This window comes from Balaenoptera ricei, chromosome 2 (genome assembly GCF_028023285.1).
Source record: "Balaenoptera ricei isolate mBalRic1 chromosome 2, mBalRic1.hap2, whole genome shotgun sequence".
Taxonomy (NCBI): Eukaryota; Metazoa; Chordata; class Mammalia; order Artiodactyla; family Balaenopteridae; genus Balaenoptera; species Balaenoptera ricei.
Genome location: NC_082640.1, coordinates 84,238,134 through 84,258,749, shown reverse-complemented (window position 1 = coordinate 84,258,749; position 20,616 = coordinate 84,238,134). Strand labels below are relative to the sequence as shown.

General features: G+C 35.3%; 1 protein-coding gene across 2 annotated transcripts in view; it reads right to left on the bottom strand.

Annotated features, from left to right (window-relative positions):
• DMXL2 (Dmx like 2) overlaps window positions 1-20,616 on the bottom strand; it is a 151,295-nt gene that overhangs the window by 77,103 nt on the left and 53,576 nt on the right. For both annotated transcript variants that reach the window (XM_059913301.1, XM_059913302.1), the window contains exons 7-13: window positions 15,457-15,635; window positions 13,260-13,443; window positions 10,402-10,576; window positions 8,507-8,746; window positions 7,687-7,958; window positions 6,346-7,042; window positions 5,886-6,007 (exon numbers count right to left, since the gene is read on the bottom strand). In XM_059913301.1, the coding sequence (XP_059769284.1) occupies window positions 5,886-6,007; window positions 6,346-7,042; window positions 7,687-7,958; window positions 8,507-8,746; window positions 10,402-10,576; window positions 13,260-13,443; window positions 15,457-15,635 (1,869 nt within the window). The remainder of the gene's footprint in view (window positions 1-5,885; window positions 6,008-6,345; window positions 7,043-7,686; window positions 7,959-8,506; window positions 8,747-10,401; window positions 10,577-13,259; window positions 13,444-15,456; window positions 15,636-20,616) is intronic.

The window sequence follows — 20,616 nt, the reverse complement described above, 5'->3', positions numbered from 1 at the left end:
AGGGAGGGGTTACTAATAAAAGAATAAGAGTATTATAGGTATAAGACTTCTTATCAAAACACTGGAGGACAGAAATAATGGTCTCTAAATTTCTGAGGGGAAAAAAAAGATCTTAAATCTATAATTTAATATCCAGCCAAACTTATCAATTAAATATGAGGGAAAGGGACTTCCCTCGTGGTCCAGCGGTTAAGACTCTGCACTCCCAATGCAGGGAGCCCAGGTTCGATCCCTGCTCAGGGAACTAGATCCCACATGCTGCAACTAAGAGCCTGTATGCCGCAAAGAAGACCCGGGGCAGCCAAATAAATAAATAAATATTTTAAGAAATAAATATGAAGGTAAAATAAACACTTTTCCAGCCATGTTGGATTCAGAATGATTTCAGAATCCTTATCTACCAGGCAACCTTTCTTTTTAAAAAATTTACAATATTTGAGGAGGTACTCTATCGACAGTACAGGAGAGAGAGAAGCAGCTCACGGTCCAGGAAACAGTGGTGGAATTCTAGGTGTGAAACGGAGAGGATGACATGTCTGCAGCATCCCGAAAAACACAGCTCAAATTAAAACACCAGATCAAAAGACCCTAAAAGGAATTCCTCCAAGAACAGAAAGAGGAAGATTTAACAGGCAGGACAATTAAGAAGCTGGAAGCTCTTAGCCCAGTGGGGAAGAAGACTTAGGTTTCTTTTTTTCCTCTCAACAAGAAAAAAGAAGCCCAAGAAATTAGAAATGCCAAGAAAACAACTGAAAAATTAGAGAAGAAAGTTTTGATTCAAATACAAGACGAGCAAAACTGTGGCCTGATCACTTGATGGAATATAAGAGAGGTCATTTGACTTTAACCCTTTGGACTTTCTCCTTTGAGAGAATCTGTGACAAATCAGTGACAAATAGTTGAAATGATCACATTTACATAATTATAATTAGATGGTTACTAGTTTCAATTTTTATAATCAAAACATAAGACCTAATTTTAGTTATAGAATAGAACGTGCATGTCATAAAAGACATTGTAAAGGTAACGCTCCAGTTGGCAGAAGTCAAGTTGAGAGCAGGAGGAGGGAAGGGTGAGTGCAGGGGTGCAACTTTCCTCGTTTTACTTTGGGATGATAAAAGAGATACTGTGTAAAGAAGACAGAATGAAAATACAGGATTATGTATACATCACTTAAAAGTATAAAGGCAGCTAATAGAAAAACCACACACACTAATACAGCTAGCAAAACTCAGTGGAGAGAGAGAGACAAGTGGAATGTGAGCTGAATTCCCTGTCTATCAAAGAAGATGGAAATGACTTGATTTCCACTGCTGGTAAATTAAGAAACTGAAATCTAAGCACATCATTTAGAATTATGGTGGTAACTTATCAAAAGAATTAAAAACAAAAGGTTTAAAGGGGTTTCCAATGAAGTGTGGGAGGTGATACAGAGTTTTAATTTAATAACAGTACAGTACATGCTGTTTGAATTTTGAAACTGTGCACACGTTTAAAAATGTTTTTGAAAATACATTTATAAAAAATTGATGTTGGGCTTCCCTGGTGGCGCAGTGGTTGAGAATCTGCCTGCCAATGCAGGGGACACGGGTTCGAGCCCTGGTCTGGGAAGATCCCACATGCCGCGGAGCAACTAGGCCCGTGAGCCACAACTACTGAGCCTGCGCGACTGGAGCCTGTGCTCCGCAACAAGAGAGGCCGCGACAGTGAGAGGCCCGCGCACCGCGATGAAGAGTGGCCCCCGCTCTCCACAACTAGAGGAAGCCCTCGCACAGAAACGAAGACCCAACACAGCCATAAATAAAGAAATAAATAAAAATTTAAAAAAAAAAAAAAAAAAAAAAATTGATGTTAATAGGTATAAAGAAAGCCTTAAAGAGTAATTCTTTCCTAAAAAAAAAAAAAAAAAAAGAAAATAAGAACAGTTTCAAATCAAGAATCTAAGCTCCACCTGCTATATAAAATAAAGAAAAAAAAAGGAAAAAAAGAAAAGGAAAAAAAAAAAAGAATCTAAGCTCCTAGGACTTCTCTGGCAGTCCAGTGGTTAAGAGTCCACACTTCCACCACAGGGGTCACGGGTTTGATCCCTGGTCCAGGAACTAAGATCCCACATGCTGCACGGCTTGGCCAAAAAAAAAACCACCAGAACCTAAGCTCCTATCTCAAGAAACCTAGTAAATGAAAACCAAAAAAAATCAAGCGTAAGGAAGAAAATAATAAAGATAGGGCAGATACTAATGAAAATTAAAACAAAACCAAAGAGTTCAATGAAACAAATAGCTGGTTCTTTAAAAACATCAATAAATTAACAAACTTGCAGCTGAAAAGAAAAAAAGAGGGAAGATGCTAATAACCATATCGTTAGCATGTGCCCCTCATGTAACACAAGAAGCGTACTTCACACACCTGAGGTATTTTTCCCCAAATCTCATAACTCCAGTCTAACCATGAGAAAAATAGCAGACAAACCCAAGTCGAGGGAAAATACTATAAAATATCTCACCGGTACTGCTCAAAACTGTCAAGGTCATGAGAAAAAGCTGATGAAGATGAAGAAAACTTAGAAACTGTCCCAGATCAGAGAAGACTGAGGAGACATGACGACTAAATGTAATGTGGCTTTGTGGATGAGGTCCTGGAACCTCAACCTTAGTGGAAAAGGACATTTGTGGGAAAAAATCAGTTAAGTCTTAATAAAGTCTGGGGTTTAATTAATCATATCACACTAATAACGGTTTCTTAGTTGTGACAAATGTATTCTGGTAATATAAGATGTTAACAATAGGGGTATATGGGAACTCTGCACTATATCTCCAACTTTTCTGTAAACCTAAAACTATTCTAAAATTAAAGATTTGTTTGAAAAATTAAGTCACTGAATTAATTATTGTTTTCAGAGTACAAAGAGAAAGAGAAAGATAGGCTTATTAACAGAGGCTGATGGTTTAATGTTAATAAAGATCAGGAGAAAAAAGAACTCCTAATTCCTACTTTGTCTCTGGTCTTCTATTTCAAGAATTTAGCTTGCAAAAGTAGAAAGGACCAAAAATTTTCTACAATGAATAAGTATTACTTCTTAACTTTAAAAAAAAATAATGAAAATGAAGGGTTTAAGAAAAAAGTACATTGGTAAGTACATTGGAGCAGAAGACCAAGATAAATTTTAAAATTCCAAGAATGTATCCAACTGCTCTAAATGAATTTATACTTTCCTGGAAAAAGTAATGCCCAGGTTATTGAGAAATTTTGCCAATGAGAACAATGAACCACAGAGGATGTTCTCTCTGAGAAGTCATGGGGATTGCCACAGCCAAAAGACTAAAAATAGGCAAAGGTTCCAATTTTCAAAAAGGAAAACAACATACTTCTGTAAGTCAGAATAAAGAGCCTGATGTCTACCTAGTACAACGTTTTAGTCATCAAGAGACATTAGGATACACACATTCAACCTACTATACATTAAAACAATCATCTCCTACAAATCTGACTTCCTTTTTTGACTGCAAAAGATATGGCAGACAGGGTGTATTTTACTTCAGTGAAGTACACCACAAACTGCCTCATGCAAATCCTTGGGATAAGCTAGAGAAATATTCTAGACAATAAAAAATGGAGAAAGATTTCAAATGTATACTGCTAGGTTCTTTCTTCAGTCCAGTACTGTTTAACATTTCTGTAATTGACTTAGATGAAGATGTAGAACAACATTCATCAAATAGGCCGGTGATATAAGTCATAAGTCAAAGCAGTAACGCAAGTAACAGAATCTGGATTCAAAAGGATACTGAAAGGATGTACTGTTAAGCTGAGCCTAGCAAGGTGAAATGTAATAGGGAAATAAGTCTATATTTGGGTCCCAAATTCAAATGCACAAATACAGAATGGCTTACTAGCAAAAAAAAAAAAAGACTCTGTGATATTTAATTGAAAGTCAGCTCAATATGAATTACATACAAAAAATGTGGCGTGCCTGCCCAAACATAATAGTATCTACTGAGAGACGCCACAATACTGCTATATTCTAGTGATCCTACGATGCCCGGTGTATAGACAATCTGAAAGCTGCTCAGAAGAGTAACCAGGGTCACATATAAAACAGATAAATTTATAGGCAGAGGAACAGCAGGTTTGGCCTGAGGAAAAAAATTGGGGGGTTCCAAGACAGGTGCCCCTCATGAGGTGCTCTCACATGTAAGAAATCTTAGACTTATTCTAAATGGAACTAAAGCTAACAAGTAGAATTTAAGGATTACAAGTTTAATTTCAATATAATAGTGATGGTAATTCAAAGACAGAATGAGCTACGTTTAGAGTTGAGCTTCCCTCCTTGGAGGCCAGATGACAAATTGGCAGGAATGTGGTAGAGACAAAGTATCAGATGGCTGGTTAGACTAGGGGACCTTTAAATCTTCCAACTCGATAATTTTAAAGATGCTACTTTTCTAGACTTTCTCTATGCCGAACTTGTGGCTCCAGTCCAATTACCACTGTTTCTGGAACAAGCCTTATTTATACACGTACTTTCCTGTATCCACTCAGGCTATTCTATCACTCAGCAAAGACCAAGGATTTGTCTTTCTGAATCTTATCAAAAATGAACTCATATACTGTCCTTAATAAAAACTTCTATGCCTACCCTACTCTGATCTCTCTTGCCCCTGAATTATGAAATAGTGTTTGGCAGTTAATTACATACCAACTTCAGACACCTCTGCTTCTGTCTTAAACCGTTATTTAACCTTTTATAATAATTTCTCTCCTCTGCTAAATTTAAATTCCCTTAAAGGCAGACACTGTATTCTCTACACGTCTAGGGGTACATGGCAGACATTCAAAAACAGTCTTTGAGGGACTTCCCTGGTGGCGCAGTGGTTAAGAATCCGCCTGCCAATGCAGGGGACACAGGTTTGAGCCCTAGTCCGGGAAGATCCCACATGCCGCGGAGCAACTACGTCCGTGCGCCACAACTACTGAGCCTGCGCTCTAGAGCCCACGAGCCACAACTACTGAAGCCTGTGCGCCTAGAGCCCATGCTCCGCAACAAGAGAAGCCACCGCAATGAGAAGCCTGTGCACCGCAACAAAGAGTAGCCCCCGCTTGCCGCAACTAGAGAAAGCCCATGCGCAGCAATGAAGACCCAATGCAGCCATAAGTAAATAAATAAATAAATAAAAATAAAAATTAAACAAAACAAAAACAGTCTTTGATTTTCAATATTGGAAACATTTTTTATTAGAAGTTATTTTATTAAAAGGCACGTTTTTATAGGTAAATGGAAAGTTCACCATTCAAATCTGAATACTGACTAATATGCATGACTTCCAGTTCAAATAGATAACTACCAGAATGAGACACTGCCACCCACTGATAACATATTCTAACCAGAGGACTTTTAAAATAGTGAATCAAGCTCAGAAAAGTTCAAATTTTCCAACCTAAACATAGAGGTTGGTAGAGCTGCCTTAAAACCTTTCCTGAGCAAAAAAAAGATTAACAGAACCAAACTAAAGAGTGAAAAATGTCAAGAAAAAAATCACATTTTAGAAAAAAAATCATATTTATTTCTTTAAATGTAAAACGTATTGATGTGTGATGTGATGTACAGACTGTAATTTTTTTTTTTTTTTGGCCGCGCTGTGTGGCTTGTGGGATCTTAGTTCCTCAACCAGGGATTGAACCTGGGCCACAGCAGTGAAAGCGTCAACCGACTGTAATTTTGATTCATGTAAACTGGAACACAAATTAAGAAAAAACAAACTAGTCACACAGAGCCCAGAACAGATGCTCACTCCCTAAACACCAACTAACAAATAAAAGTCCTAGACAAATTAAAAGAGAATTCCTTATTAGTTTAGATATATTAATAAAGATTAGGAAATACTTACTGAAGATTCTGGATCTGACAGTTCATCCAATAATTTCCTTGCATCTACCACAGCTTGGTAGAGTCTCAGATTTTTGCCATCAGAAGCAACAAAGCAAGCACTTGCAGAATTGCAATATGTGCCTGAGAAAGTAAACACTTTGCATTATAATATATAGTTTATTTTTATTACTGGCTGAAGTATGAGAAAAAAATATTCACACTTCTCTTTTTAGACATAACCATGGTCCAGAAACACAGATACAATTAATAGATATAAAATTATTAACCAAAAAAATTCAACAAATAGGTTATGAGAGGGAAAAGATGAAAAACAAAAGTCTAGAAACTCTAAACGTAAGTCTGATGCTTACATTCTGAATACTTATTAAAAATCTTCCTAATGACAAATATAAATCATTTTATATATAAATAACTGTCTTAAAGCTTTTATTAATTTCACTATTAAAATGAACACTTACCAAGACAGTAACTAGGAATAAGAGTTGGAAGCCAAGCAACATTAGAGAAGGCTGAAGTATGTAAAGAGTTAATTCGCGCCAACTCTGATACTCCTCCAGTGTATGACAAAGGTCCTATTGGGTCCACGCGCCACAGAATAAGTTCACTGTAGATGGCATTCGGGTCATGAAATGTACGTGTTGCTGCATTTCTGAGAGGCTGTTTCGAGGAACCCTTTATGTGTCTTACAGGATCCATTAATCTACTTAATTTATTGTCTGAGTCCCACTGAAAATCCGATTCAGGAGTCAGCAGAGCATTATGATGAGATGATGTCAATAATAATGGTAAAACTGAATGACATGCCAGGTCATTGAGGTGAAATCTATGACCACAATATCTAAATTTGTGAGATACAGTTAGAACAGTGGTAAAGGCAGACTTATCAGCAAAAGTGACCGCCCATTGATTTAAAGAGCCATCTATGTGTTTAGAGACCATCATTACTGTGGGAGCTAAAATGTTCATATTTGTACTGTGTGGTCCAGAATGCAGCTGTGATCCATGAGGACTGCATTCAGCCATCATGTCTTCATGTAACAGAGTGTGGTGAGAATCATTTGTAGCATTTATACAGGCATACATCATGATATTTTTACTAAGAGAGCTTGCATCACCAGATGGAAATGCAACAGGAATCCGAGAAGAAAAAGAAACCTGAAAAACACAATTACATGATTCAGTGTAAGCAGTCTGCCTCCTCTCAAAGTCTTCTAAAAATACTTCCATTTTCAAAATGTCAACCCTCAGCTTCCTAGCAAAATATATCATTTTCGACCTCATTATGGTCTAATCCTTTTCCTCTATTTATATAGTATCATATCTCTATTCATCGCCTATGAGAAAACTGAAGAAATAGTTTCAAGTATTTGAAACTTGAAACTTGCCTGTACATCTAGATGACTACAACCATAAATCTAAACAAATACTGTTCAGAATGATAACCAATAAAGATAGTAGATTTAATTAATAAAACTGAAGAAGTGGAAGGGACTCATCCTGAGTCACATTTTTAGGGTAGTTTCTTAAGTTTATTCAAAATATTGTGAATTCCCAGAAAAAATGAATACACATACATTCAAGTACTCAGTATCACATTTCAAAGCCAAATTCATTTTACTTAAATTAATCAAGTTTATAAAATCTGTGGTCATTGACCCCCCTTTGGTAGCAAGTTATTCTCTTCTCAGTTGCTTATCAAAAATAAAATCATTGAGTATTTCTGAAAACCTGCTAAATCTGAATAGCATCTGTTTTACTTTTTTAAGAAATGTAAAAATTGCTTCATCATTAAAATATACCTGGACTTGTCTAAATATTCCAGGATTATATTCATCCAAATACTTTACATGCCACACTAGGAAGGTACCATCTACCGGGTGTATAGTAAAAAGCATGTCAGGATTCTTATTCCATTCAGTTAGCAGCATTTCGATCTTCCGATCAAGCAGGACTGTAGGCAGTGGCATTGGTACACCAGGTCGTGAACAGGTTCTAGGACTTCCCTCTCTTTCTCCATCTTCATGTTCTGATGATCCTGTACCTGCTTCAGATTCTCTATCCAGGGATAATTCTAAATCAGAAAATAAATTTATCAGTACATACTAACAGAAATACTATAGAAAATTCATTTACATACTAGACTATCAAATTCATTTACATACTAGACTATACTACAGAAATTCATTTACATACTAGACTATCAATAAATAGCATACTAACTTTAGAAATCATGAATCCCTTTTCCAACTTATGGCCAGGAAAAAAAAACAAGGAAGGAAACTATTTTCTGGTCTGAACTGAAAATTACTACATTTCTTAGTTTTAGATGAATCAAAATTTCATTCACACTATCACATTATCTTTATTATTACCATTATTAGCAAAACCTGTTCCCCCCCAAAAGCATGGCTTCCAAAGTAATATATTACTGAAAGCAATAGGTTATAACAAAGCAAAGTTAGATGGTAGATGGTCCATAGTAGATGGTCAGTAAAGACCTGTGGAATTAATGGAAAAGTGAAAAGGAAGGAGGGGAGGAAGGAAAGATTACAAACCAAAGGTGGTTTCACAAAAAGCTGTCAGCTTGTAAAAAAGAAAATCTGAACACAGGATACTAACCATGGTCTAGTTTCATACGTAAACCCCTCTCTCTTTCCTCCTGTGAACGTTCCTCATCTTCTCTATCTCCTTTGTCGTTTTCATGATCTACCTGCTTTTCAGAAAGTTTTCGTAATTGCTGCATAAATATTTCAGTAGATGATGTAAAATGAAATTCTTTGTTGTTTAACCAATGAACTACAAAGCCCCCATTTCCATCATCAATGTTAAATACAGTGCCAACCAAGACATTTGGAATATCTGTAGAATCAAAAAAGATAAAATTTCAATGTGAATTTCTAATGTCTTTTAAAATATTACATGTGCCTATAAAGACTAATTCCATTACACAGAAAATGTGATAAACAAAAAGTAAACATAACTCTAGCATGATTTGAAATTTTTAATTGAATTCAATGGTAAATGAACTAATGGCATAGACATATGGAATTAAATTACTAATTTAAAAACGAAACACACCAAATGCACAAACTTTTATTGAATCCTGGTTTGGGGATGAGGGAACAGAAAGACAAAACAGAAAGGCAAATCTAAAAGACATTTTTGAGATGACTGAAATTTAAATATGAACTGAATATCACAGATTATGGAATTATTTCTAATTTTCTTAGGTATGATAATGATATTGTGATTATGTAAGACAATTTCCTTATTCTTAGGAGATACTTGCTGAAGTATGTAAGGATGATATGCCATATGTGTAACTTACTTTGAAAACATTAAGAAAAAATTTCACTCACACACACACCCACATATAAACATACATATGTGTGTATATACAGAGAGAATAAAGCAACTGGCAAAATGTTAGCAATTGTTGAATCAAAGTGTGTGAAATGAGTGTTCACTGTACTATTCTTCCAACTTTTCTGACTGTTTTAAACTTTCCTCAAAAGTCGGGGGAAAATAATGCCAAGAAAGAACACAGGAAGGCAAGCAAACTTCTAAGTATAGCAGATTTTCTCCACGTGGGGTAACTGAAATTCACGCTATAGATCAGTTCACGTAAAACAGTATAATTCAAAAAAAAAAATCTCCTTAATCCCAAATCAAATTATAAATAATCCATTCAATAGAAAGAAAAAGATACTGTGGGGGAAGCATCCAGATATCACTCTTTTGGAACTGTGTTTGCTAAATACCATCATGATATAAATAAATATTTAAAAATAAAATCCTCTGCACCCTGAAGCAATAGACTTCCATTTCAATAAAACGTAACTATAACTTTATACAAATATAGTTCTTCCAGCAATGTAATATGAAACTAATAGGCCTTGTCATATGTTTTTCATGCAGAAAGAAAACAATGACCTTAAATAGAAGCTTTAAATATGCTCTTGCCAACAATGAACCTGCCTCAAAATACTTCTCAACGACATAGGAGGAAAAGAGCAAAAAGAAAACATCAAGGTTAGAAGAAAAACTATCTTTCCCGAAGTGTAGAACAAGAAAGTCTATGAGGGTACAAAACAAGATATGCTGAAATATAAGAAAAACTATGCAAAAATATACTTAGATAAAGTTATAAAGAAGAGTTGAGAAGAAAGAATAATAGTGAAAATACAAAAGGGTGGGAAATCACACTAATTAACCAGACTGCCACCACTTGTGTTCATCTCCAGGTTCAACTAAAGCTCTAATTACCTAGAAACTTTGCCATATTCTAGACAAACAATGGTGCTCAAAAATACTTATTTGAAGTTATTCCCCAAGGATCACATAGTCTCAATTTAAGAAATGGCACCTTACATTTCTGTTCCAATTAAGAAGTATTTTAAAAGGAAACATGGAGTATTAGCATAAAATTAGAAACAGGTTATAAAAGTAGTCCCACTTTTCTATTTATTTATCTTACTTCAGCAGATAAGAAATAAAACTTTACTATCCTTTACCTGTGGCGGGATTGATGCTCGCTGCAATGTGAAAATGACACAGTGCATTTGCATGATGGGAAATGTGTCTTTGAACTTCATGCGTTGCCATCTGGTCATGCATTAATTCAGTGTGAGTTACAAGAATGGAAGACTTCCTTTGTCCTTTTCTTAAATTTTTCAAATGGTGTATTGTCTAAAATAGAAAAATAATTACTAAATCCAAGTCTAGGAAGTCTAATAAGTGCTGATCAAAGTACTTTTGATTATTAAGGATTTTACAATTTTCCTCTCTGTAAAACCTGACCATCTTAAAGGAAACTTTAACTACAATAGAACAACTTAATATATTCTCCACTGGTCTTGCAAATTTTATAGTTCAAGGCAGTAGATGCTCAAAAACACTTATTAATATTATCTGCAGAAACCCCTATAAAGATTAGGAGTCCAAACTCTAGTTTTTTCAGGATATCCCAGTACTGAGACGAAATTTACCAGTCATAAGGGTGTAAAAAAAAAAAAAATTCCAAATCTTCCTACCAGGAAGAATATTCCTCCCCAAAATTCTCACTTAGAACTAAATAGCCAGCTAAATAATCTAATATATAACCTCTATTATAAAGACAAAAAGAGGGTACAAAAATACAGAATAACAAGGGGAACCTTAACTTAGATAAGAGTAGCCAAGAAAGACCTCATGAAAGTGTTGACCTGTGGAATTTGTTCAAACTGAGATATGTGCCTATGATAAAAATTCTGTATTGGCATACTCCATCATCTGAACTATTCTGACACGGGACCATGTCAACTCTCAGTACAATCTTTTCTCCACACCATAACCCCACCACACAGTGATTCCTTATTCTGTCACTTAACAATACCATGCTTAATAATAATATACCATTCTTTTCCTTTGTTCCTTGCAATCAATTAAATAAAATGTGGCATCCTCTCAGTTCTTTCTGCAGTAAAGTAAAACATCTGGTCCTTCCTTTCAATTCCGCAGCCCTTGTCCCTTTTCATGTGAAAAACAGTATCAGTTCTATGGTGTGTCCTCTGTCTCTGGTCTCCCTGCTTATTTCTTTGATTATACCTATCAAATTATTTTCACTCGATCTTTGACATTTATCATTATTTTAAATTAGATTGCCAAGGCTGTGCTATATTGGTCGGTTATCTTCTCCTAGGAACAAAATGTATAATTTAAGTATATATAGAATTATATAGACCTTGCAGTTAGGGGTTTTATAGGAAAGGACATTAGAAAGCAAAATAGCGCATTTTTCTACTAAAAACAATTTTAACATCACTAATTGACAACATTTTATTAAAAGGCAGCAAAAATGTGTCAAATCCCTGATTACATATTATTATATTTTTGCTTTTATTTTATGTAGCAGTTAGTAATTCGATTTAACAAACACTTGAAAAGAAATATATTAGATAACATGAAGGATATAAAGATATCTAAAAGCCCTTAGTCTCCAAAAGCTCATATGTAATTTAAAGATAAAATGTTACACAAGTATATATAAATTATTGTAAACATCTAGTAAATGAAGTACTTTTTCCCACTAAATTTCAATCAATAGCAAAACATATTATAACTCTAACTGTTCTGACTTCTGCTTTAATTTCATTTATGCTTTAAATGTTGAAAAAAACTGTATAAATAGTACTCAATCACAGATAGCATCAGAGCAGGACTACTTTACATAAAACTTTAAAGGACCACATCCTTAGCCTATTAAACCCCCAAAATACTTCTGCTTGCCGAAACTGCAAAACCATTTTGGCTATGCAACCATTAAAGTGTTAATGTAAACGTGCAATGTAAAAGTATAATAATTAGTAATGTACAGAGATGTTTATAACACATTAAGTATAAAAAGCAAGTTATAAAACATTACTGCATAATATGATCTCAATCTTGTAAATAAAAAAAAATGTACAAACACACATAGTGGAATAGTTGGATTATAAACTCTACACTTTTTTTCTTTTTCCTAATCTAATTGTAGAATAAGCATATATTCTTTGTGTAATAAAGTCACATGAAAAATCAAGAAAATTAGCAATCTAGGTTTACTATAATAAATTTCTGGTAATTTTTAATAATGTGTTTATCTCATTTTATTCCCTAATCATAATGGGCACAACAGTTCATACTATATTATAAATAATATAATTTCTTAGAAAGCACTTTTGTTTTATATATAGTATTTAAAAGCTAGAAAAATTATTTCACTTTCAAAATATTAAACCATGAAAACTGTGCAATTATATAAGTTCACTTAATATCTTAACACCTTTATTCTTATTCATAATAGTCATTTTTAATTAGAAAAATAAATGTAAAATTTAATCCTCGTGAAACAAAAGCAAAATATTTTTATTTTTATCTGTTTATTTTTTTAAAGATTGCTGTGGTTTAGTTTATTTATTTATGCATGCATGCATGCAGCGCCGCACAGCTTGTGGGATCTTACTTCCCTGACCAGGGATCGAACCCAGGCCCAAGCACTGAAAGCACCGAGTCCTAACCACTGGACTGCCAGGGAATTCCCCACAAAATATTTTTAATTACAACCAATTTCAAAGACTTTTACATGTTTTATTAATCAAAGCTGCCTACTCCTATAGATTTTCACACTCAACATGCAAATTGAAAGAATTAAATTTATACTATTTATCTAGACTACATATCTGAGATCATTACTGTCTGTATCTGTCTTCTAAGTGACATAAAATAAGTGAGAATTCTTTGCCATTAATTTCGTCATTATGTGTACCATTCACCATCTGCAACTTAGCTTATGAATCCCCACCATACTCACATTATCTTCAAGATTCATTTACCATTTTAAATAATACAGTACCTCAAGAGCATGTTGTACTCTGTCTTTGTGTCTTCCAGCATGAGTAAGGTTGCTGGCAGTGCTGGAAGTGGTAGTCTCACAAATCTGCTCACCCAAAAGACAGTCTTCTGGTAATACGGTTTCTGCCCATAGCCGGCAGACACCATCATGGCATGAAGTTAATAACACATTACAGACAGAACCTCTAATGATAAAGAGAAATGAGCAAAAGTTACTATAAGTATCAATGACATGAAAAATTAAAGGCTATTAATATTTAGTTCTTCATCCTTAAAGATGACATTAACGCAAAACAGTATGATCTACGTGTAGTTATTTTTCCAATAATGATAATGGATTTCTACTGACTATTTCACACTCTTACCAAACCCCATTTATTACCTGCTCAGACCTGCAAGGTGGTAGGCTGGACATAGGGTGCAATCAGTTACCATAAAATAAGAACAACCTAACTGTCCCTGACACTCACCTTAATTCATTAAACTTATGTCTTGAACAGCTAAACTAAATGACAGTATAGTATGCTTCCAATTGCTTTAGAAATTACATTGTGTGGAGAAAGAGTATCAATGGAAGAGCTTGAAATCACGTACAGTACGGCTGTGAACATCATAAAAACTAGGAAATGGTCCTGACGAAGGAAACAGAAATTAATGCCAGATTATACATGTGCTGCTTGAAAACAAGGCTCTGGAGGATTAGTATCTCCTAAACAAAACAAACTAAACATCAAAAGAAAACCTACATTTCTGTCATTACAAATTGCAGAATGACCATAATAAAAGATCATTAATTATAATTAAACTACGTGGTTTATGGCAGTAGGTCCAGCATTTTGTTTTATCCTTCTTATAACCTAAACAGTTATAAATAGGTAAACAAATTTATTAATAATAAAACTGTAAGGAGACTATAACTTCAAACTATAAATCAATTTCTATTAAGTTAAGCAAAAATGTCACAGCATCAAGCAGCTGAAGTGGTTTAACCACTAATCGTGAAAAAAAAAACAAAAAACAAAAAAAATTTTCCCATTAAAAAAATGCTTACACAGAATCTGACTCAGTCAAAGGTAAAGTGTTCTGCAAATGTTTTCCATAGATGCAAATAACTTAAACAGATTAAGCTAGAGTAACCTTTTATTTAGATTCCAAAAATGTATAAATTCCCCATGTTATCATTTACTGAGCACCTCCATAATAGGTGTGCTATATTTCCCATCAAGTGCAAACAGTGCTCAGATATATTTAGCAGATGAAATAACCCTTCCTAAGCAAGCATTTTTAGAACTGTATATATAATACAGGAATCATTGGTATGGGCTGTTTTGTAGTTTGCTTAATCTTCTAAACACTTTTTTTTTTTTATTTAAAACATCTTTATTAAAGTATAATTGCTTCACAATGGTGTGTTAGTTTCTGCTTTATAACAAAGTGAATCAGCTACAGATATACACATGTTCCCATATCTCCTCCCTCCCGCATCTCCCTCCCTCCCACCCTCCCCATCCCACCCCCCCAGGCGGTCACAAAGCACCGTGCTGATCTCCCTGTGCTACGCGGCTGCTTCCCACTAGCTATCTATTTTACATTTGGTAGTGTATATATGTCCATGACACTCTCTCATCCTGTCACACTTTTAAGAGATGCTGTAACAATGAAGAAAAACTTATAATAAATCCTTTGAGAAGTTTCTGTTGATAGCCCTAAGATAAGAAAAACTTGGCCACTTTATTCACTGTATGTATATGATATGCCTTCCCAGAATGCATATTACTGACAGTTTATTACTATGTTTTATTCTCCCTCAGTGTGTGCTTTCCTGTTACTTGCAAACGTCTCCTTCCTAGAATCTACTGCTGCTGCTGATACTGACAATACCAGCTAATGCTGCCTGGGCGCACACTATGTGCAAAGGTCTGTATAAGCATTCACAAGCACTCACACATTTCAGTCTCATACAACTCTCTGAGGTAGGTACTACTACTACCCCCATTCTACAGAGGCATGGAGAGCTTAAGAAATTTAGTCAAAAGCTCACAAAGCTGGTAACAACAGCAGAATCCGAAGTCCGGCAGTTGACGCCCAGAACCTCTGCTCTCCATTGCCACCTTGTCAATTAAAAGGACCTTTGTTTTCATTATTTTTATGAACATATAAGTAATACAAAATGAAGTTCTATGACACAGTTGTCTAACCTGGGCATATATTTGCTAGTTTTACGCCATGAAAAACCTGTCACAGCTCGCGGATGTGCCAAATAGACAAAGGAAAACTGGGTAGACGCCTGTCTCCTTTCCACTTCATGATGATCCAGAGGTATAATTGAAGACTTCCAACCAGTCATAGGGTACCACACTTTCAAAAGACAATCATCCTGTGAAAATATATAGGCCAATATAAAATTAATTTGTATCTACACATTTCAAAATTTAAGTGGTTTGAAGAAGCTTTAAAAATTAAGCTCTGTTGCTGTCAGTTTATTTATCTCTTGTAAAAATAAAATAGTGTGTGTGTGAAAAAAAAATTAAGCTATATATAAAAACTAAAATGTGACCTATATATAATACAAAACTAAACCTAAAATGATGCTTATTATTCTAAATAATACCATTCTTGAGAAATAAATGGTCAGTGTGCTCATTATCAATCTTCTCTACACAAAGGTGCTTTTCAAACAGAGATTGAAGCCAAATTCCCCCACTTCAATACACAAGGGTCACTGTAAAGAAAAGACTCTGGAACCAGGTGCTAGCCTGGATAAGAAAGAAGCCATGTTATCTGTCACTGTTATCATCTCCTTTTTGAAGAGATCTAAAAGGATGAGACAAACCCTTTTTAAATATGAATTGCTTCTTACTCTAAGTCAGGATTCAGCAAACTCTTCCTGTAAAAGGCCAAGTTAAGTTAGACTTTGTGGACCACACAGCCTGTGACACAGATTCTTCTTGGGTTGTTTTTTTTTTTCTTAGAACCCTTCAAAAATGTAAAATCCATTCTTGGTTCATGGGCCATAGTGTTCTGATTCCTACTCTAAATGATGAGAGGGCATCTAGGCAGTTTTTGGGAACCACTTCTATGCCCACTTAAGAAATTTAAAGGTATAACAATAGGCACTGACTTTATCATTTTACTTAGTTCTAAGAATTTTGTTAAAGGCCTAAATAATTTTATCTTATTTAACAGGAACTATCTTTTATAGTGCTTCATCCTCTATGGTGAAAAGTACATGAAGGAAAATAAAAAATTGATAACATTTATGTAAAAATCTCAATCTCTAAAAAACAATGAAATTACGTATCGGTCCAAATATTTTCACCTGGACTAGACAAACACTTCTGTTTTTTTCCATCTTAGTATTCATTCTCAATCTATACTACATAATGTATGTTTCCACTAAGGTCTCATTTATTCGGATATTTGAATTACACAACATATCTCTTTAAGTACTTATTCTGAGACAACCACTTAACAGTGCACTCACTAGTTGCTTTCCTCCAAGTACTTTCTCCACCTTAGCATCATCTTCACCTTCCCAAATTTACGGCACGACCTATGGCAGTAGTTTCAGACTATGTACCACAAAAACCCTCGAGGTACCTGAGAGCCCTTAAGGAGTCATAAAGGAAAGTCAGAGAGCCTCCACAAGCCGAGCAATCAAGCCCCTTTTCCCATTCCCGCCAGCTTCCCCCTCAAATGAAGCAGCCTCACCATTCTCACCTGTTACTACCTAAAACTCTAAAACCACACAGAATTAAACTAGAAATCAGTACAAGAAAGATAGCTAGAAAATTCCCAAATATTTATAAACTAAACAAAAACACTTCTAAATTACAAGACAAATTTTTTTTAATTTGTTTATTTTATTTTTGGCTGCACTGGGTCTTCGTTGCTGCACGCAGGCTTTTCTCTAGTTGAGGTGAGTGGGGGCTACTCTTCATTGCGGTGTGCGGGCTTCTCATTGTGGTGGCTTCTCTTGTTGTGGAGCATGGGCTCTAGGCGCGTGGGCTTCAGTAGCTTGTGGCTCGAAGGCTCTAGAGCACAGGCTCAGCAGCTGTGACACACGGGCTTAGTTGCTCCGTGGCATGTGGGATCTTCCCAGACCAGGGATCGAACCCGTGTCCCCTGCATTGGCAGGTGATTACCAACCACTGCACCACCAGGGAAGCCTGGCAAATTTTAAAATATGTTGAACTGAATGAAAATGAAAGCAAAACATAAAAATTTGGGGGTTGCAGCTACATTAGTGCTTAGAAGGAAATGTATAGTTTTAAATGCTCACATCAGAAAAGAAGAAAGGTCTCAAATCAATGGTTTAAGCTTCTACCTGAAGCATCAAATAAGAGCAAAGAGAACTCATATTAAAGAGATATAAAGAAGAATAAAAACCAATGAAATAAAATACAAAAATTATAGAGAAATCAATGAATCCAAAAGCTATTTGTGAAAAGATCAATAAAATTGATAATCTATCTAGAAAGACCAAAAATATTTAGAGAGAAAACACAAATTACCATTATCAAGACTGAAAGATGGGACCTGGCTACAGATCCTACAATATGTTAAACCCCTCGAAAGACAATTTCAAAAAAAAATTGACAAAGGAAGAAATAGAAAACCTGAATAGCTCTACATCCATTAAAGATGCTGAGTTCACAATTTCAAGTCTTCTCACCAGAAAACAAAACCCTAAAACTACAACTAAAATCTGAGACTCAGGTGGCTTTACTGATGAACTTTACCAAACATTTAAGGAAGAAATAGCACCAATCCTTCACAAAGTGTTTCAGAAAATTGAGGAAAAGATCTCACTGTATAAGGGCAGTATTATTACCGAGATACCAAAACCAAAGACATAAAAAAACTATACAGGAATATCTTTCATGAACAAAGATGCAAACACCTTTAAACCTAATCCATCAGTATATTAAAAAAAAACAAATCATGACCAAGTGGAGTTTATCCCAGCAAAGTGAAGTGGGTTTAACACTGGAAAAATCAATAATTGCATTTCATCATAGTAACAGAATGAAAAAGAAAACCTACATAATTATCTCACTATATGCAGGAACAGCACTTGACAAAAGGAAACACTAATTCATGGGGGAAAACAACACTCTCAGCATATAGGAATAGGAAAAATAAAAGGGAACATATACAACATGATCAAGTTGAGTGACTCTACAATAAACCTACAACTTACATCATATATAATGGTGCAAGACAATGCTCTTCCCATAAAATTGGGAGCAATACAAGAACGTCTGCTCTCATCAATTCTACTCAACATTGTACCAGAGGTCCTAGTACTTGCAATATATTGGGTAAGGGAAAAAAATAAAAGGTATACAGATTAGAAAGGAAGAAGTAAAACTGTCTTTATTCACAAAATCCTAAGAAAACTACCCAAACAGGCTGCTAGAACTGATAAGCAAGGTCATAAGACTAAGGATCAAAATTCAAAAATCAATTCCATTTCTATATTTAGCAATAATTAGCAATGTAATTTCTGTAAATACCTTTTACATTAGGAAGATAAACTTAAATTGTGTACCCTGAAAACTATGAAACGCTGCTAAGAGAAAGAAAACCTAAATAAAAAGAGAAACGTACCACATTCGTAGATAAGAAGACCAAATGTGGGACTTCCATGGTGGCGCAGTGGTTAAGAATCCGCCTGCCAATGCAGGGGACACAGGTCGATCCCTGGTCCGGGAAGATCCCACATGCTGTGGAGCAACTAAGCCCGTGCACCACAACTACTGAGCCTGCGTTCTAGAGCCCACGAGCCACAACTGCTGAAGCCCATGCACCTAGAGCCCATGCTCTGCAACAAGAGAAGCCACCACAATAAGAAGCCGGCACACCGCAACGAAGAGTAGCCCCTTCTCGCTGCAACTAGAGAAAGCCCGCACACAGCAACAAAGACCCAAAGCAGCCAAAAATTAATTAATTAATTAATTAGTTTTTTAAAAATTAAAAAAAAAAAGACCAAATGTTACTAATGTACAATTCTTCCCAAATTGTTCTATAGAGATACAACGTAAATAAATAGCATCAAAATCACAGCAGGCTTTTTTGTAGAAACTGACAAAATCTGTATGGAAATCAAAGGACTGACACCACCAAAAATATTTTAAAAGAAAAGTAAAAAGTTAGAGGAAACTACTTGTTTTTGGAACTAACTATAAAGCCACAACAATCAAGACACATATTATTAGCATAAGGGGATATATATACACACACATACACACACACACACACACACACATATATATCACAATGGAACAAAACAGAGAGGCCAGGAACAGATCCACACATGTATGGAAAACTGATTTTCAACAAAGTTGTCTAGGAAATTCAATGGAGAATGGATTGCCTTTTTAAAATGCCACTGAAATATCTTGATATACCTCTGGGGAAAAACTGACTTCAAATCAAATGCAAAAAAACCACCTCAAAATGTAAAAGTCAGGGGCTTCCCTGGTGGCGCAGTGGTTGAGAATCTGCCTGCCAATGCAGGGGACACGGCTTCGAGCCCTGGTCTAGGAAGATCCCACATGCCGCGGAGCAACTGGGCCCGTGAGCCACAATTACTGAACCTGCGCGTCTGGAGCCTGTGCTCCACAACAAGAGAGGCCGTGATAGTGAGAGGCCCGCACACCGCGATGAAGAGTGGCCCCCGTTTGCCGCAACTGGGGAAAGCCCTCACACAGAAATGAAGACCCAACACAGCCAAAAAATAAATAAAAAATAAATAATTTTAAACAGCCCTGCCAATGATCCTAAAAAAAAAGTAAAAGTCAAAACTATAAAACCTCTAAAAGAAAACATAGTAAAATATCTTTGTGATTTCAAGGTAGACAAAGATTTTTTAAATCTAGGCCACAAAAAGCACAAACCAATTTTTAATAATTGATGTTGGATTTCTTCAAAATTAAAAACTTCTGCACATCAAAAGACATTGTTTAAAAAAATAAAAAGGCAAGTTACAGACTGGGAGGAAGTATCTATAATACATTTATCTTTCAATTGTAGTAAATATACAAAGAACTCTTATAATTCTATAATAATGAGAAAACAAACCCAATTTTTTTAATGGGCAAAGGACAAATAAACACTTTACCAAAAAAAAAAGTATACAGACAGGCAATAAGCATGTGCTCAACATCATTAGAAATCAGAGAAATACATATGAAAACCACAATAAGACACCACTACCCAGTCTATTAGAATGGCTAATATTAAAAAGGCTGACAATGCCAAATTTTGGCAAGAAAGTGGAGCAACTGATATTATTCCATTGTTGGTGAGTATGCAAAATGGTACAACTTTGGAAAGCGCCTGGTACATCTTTG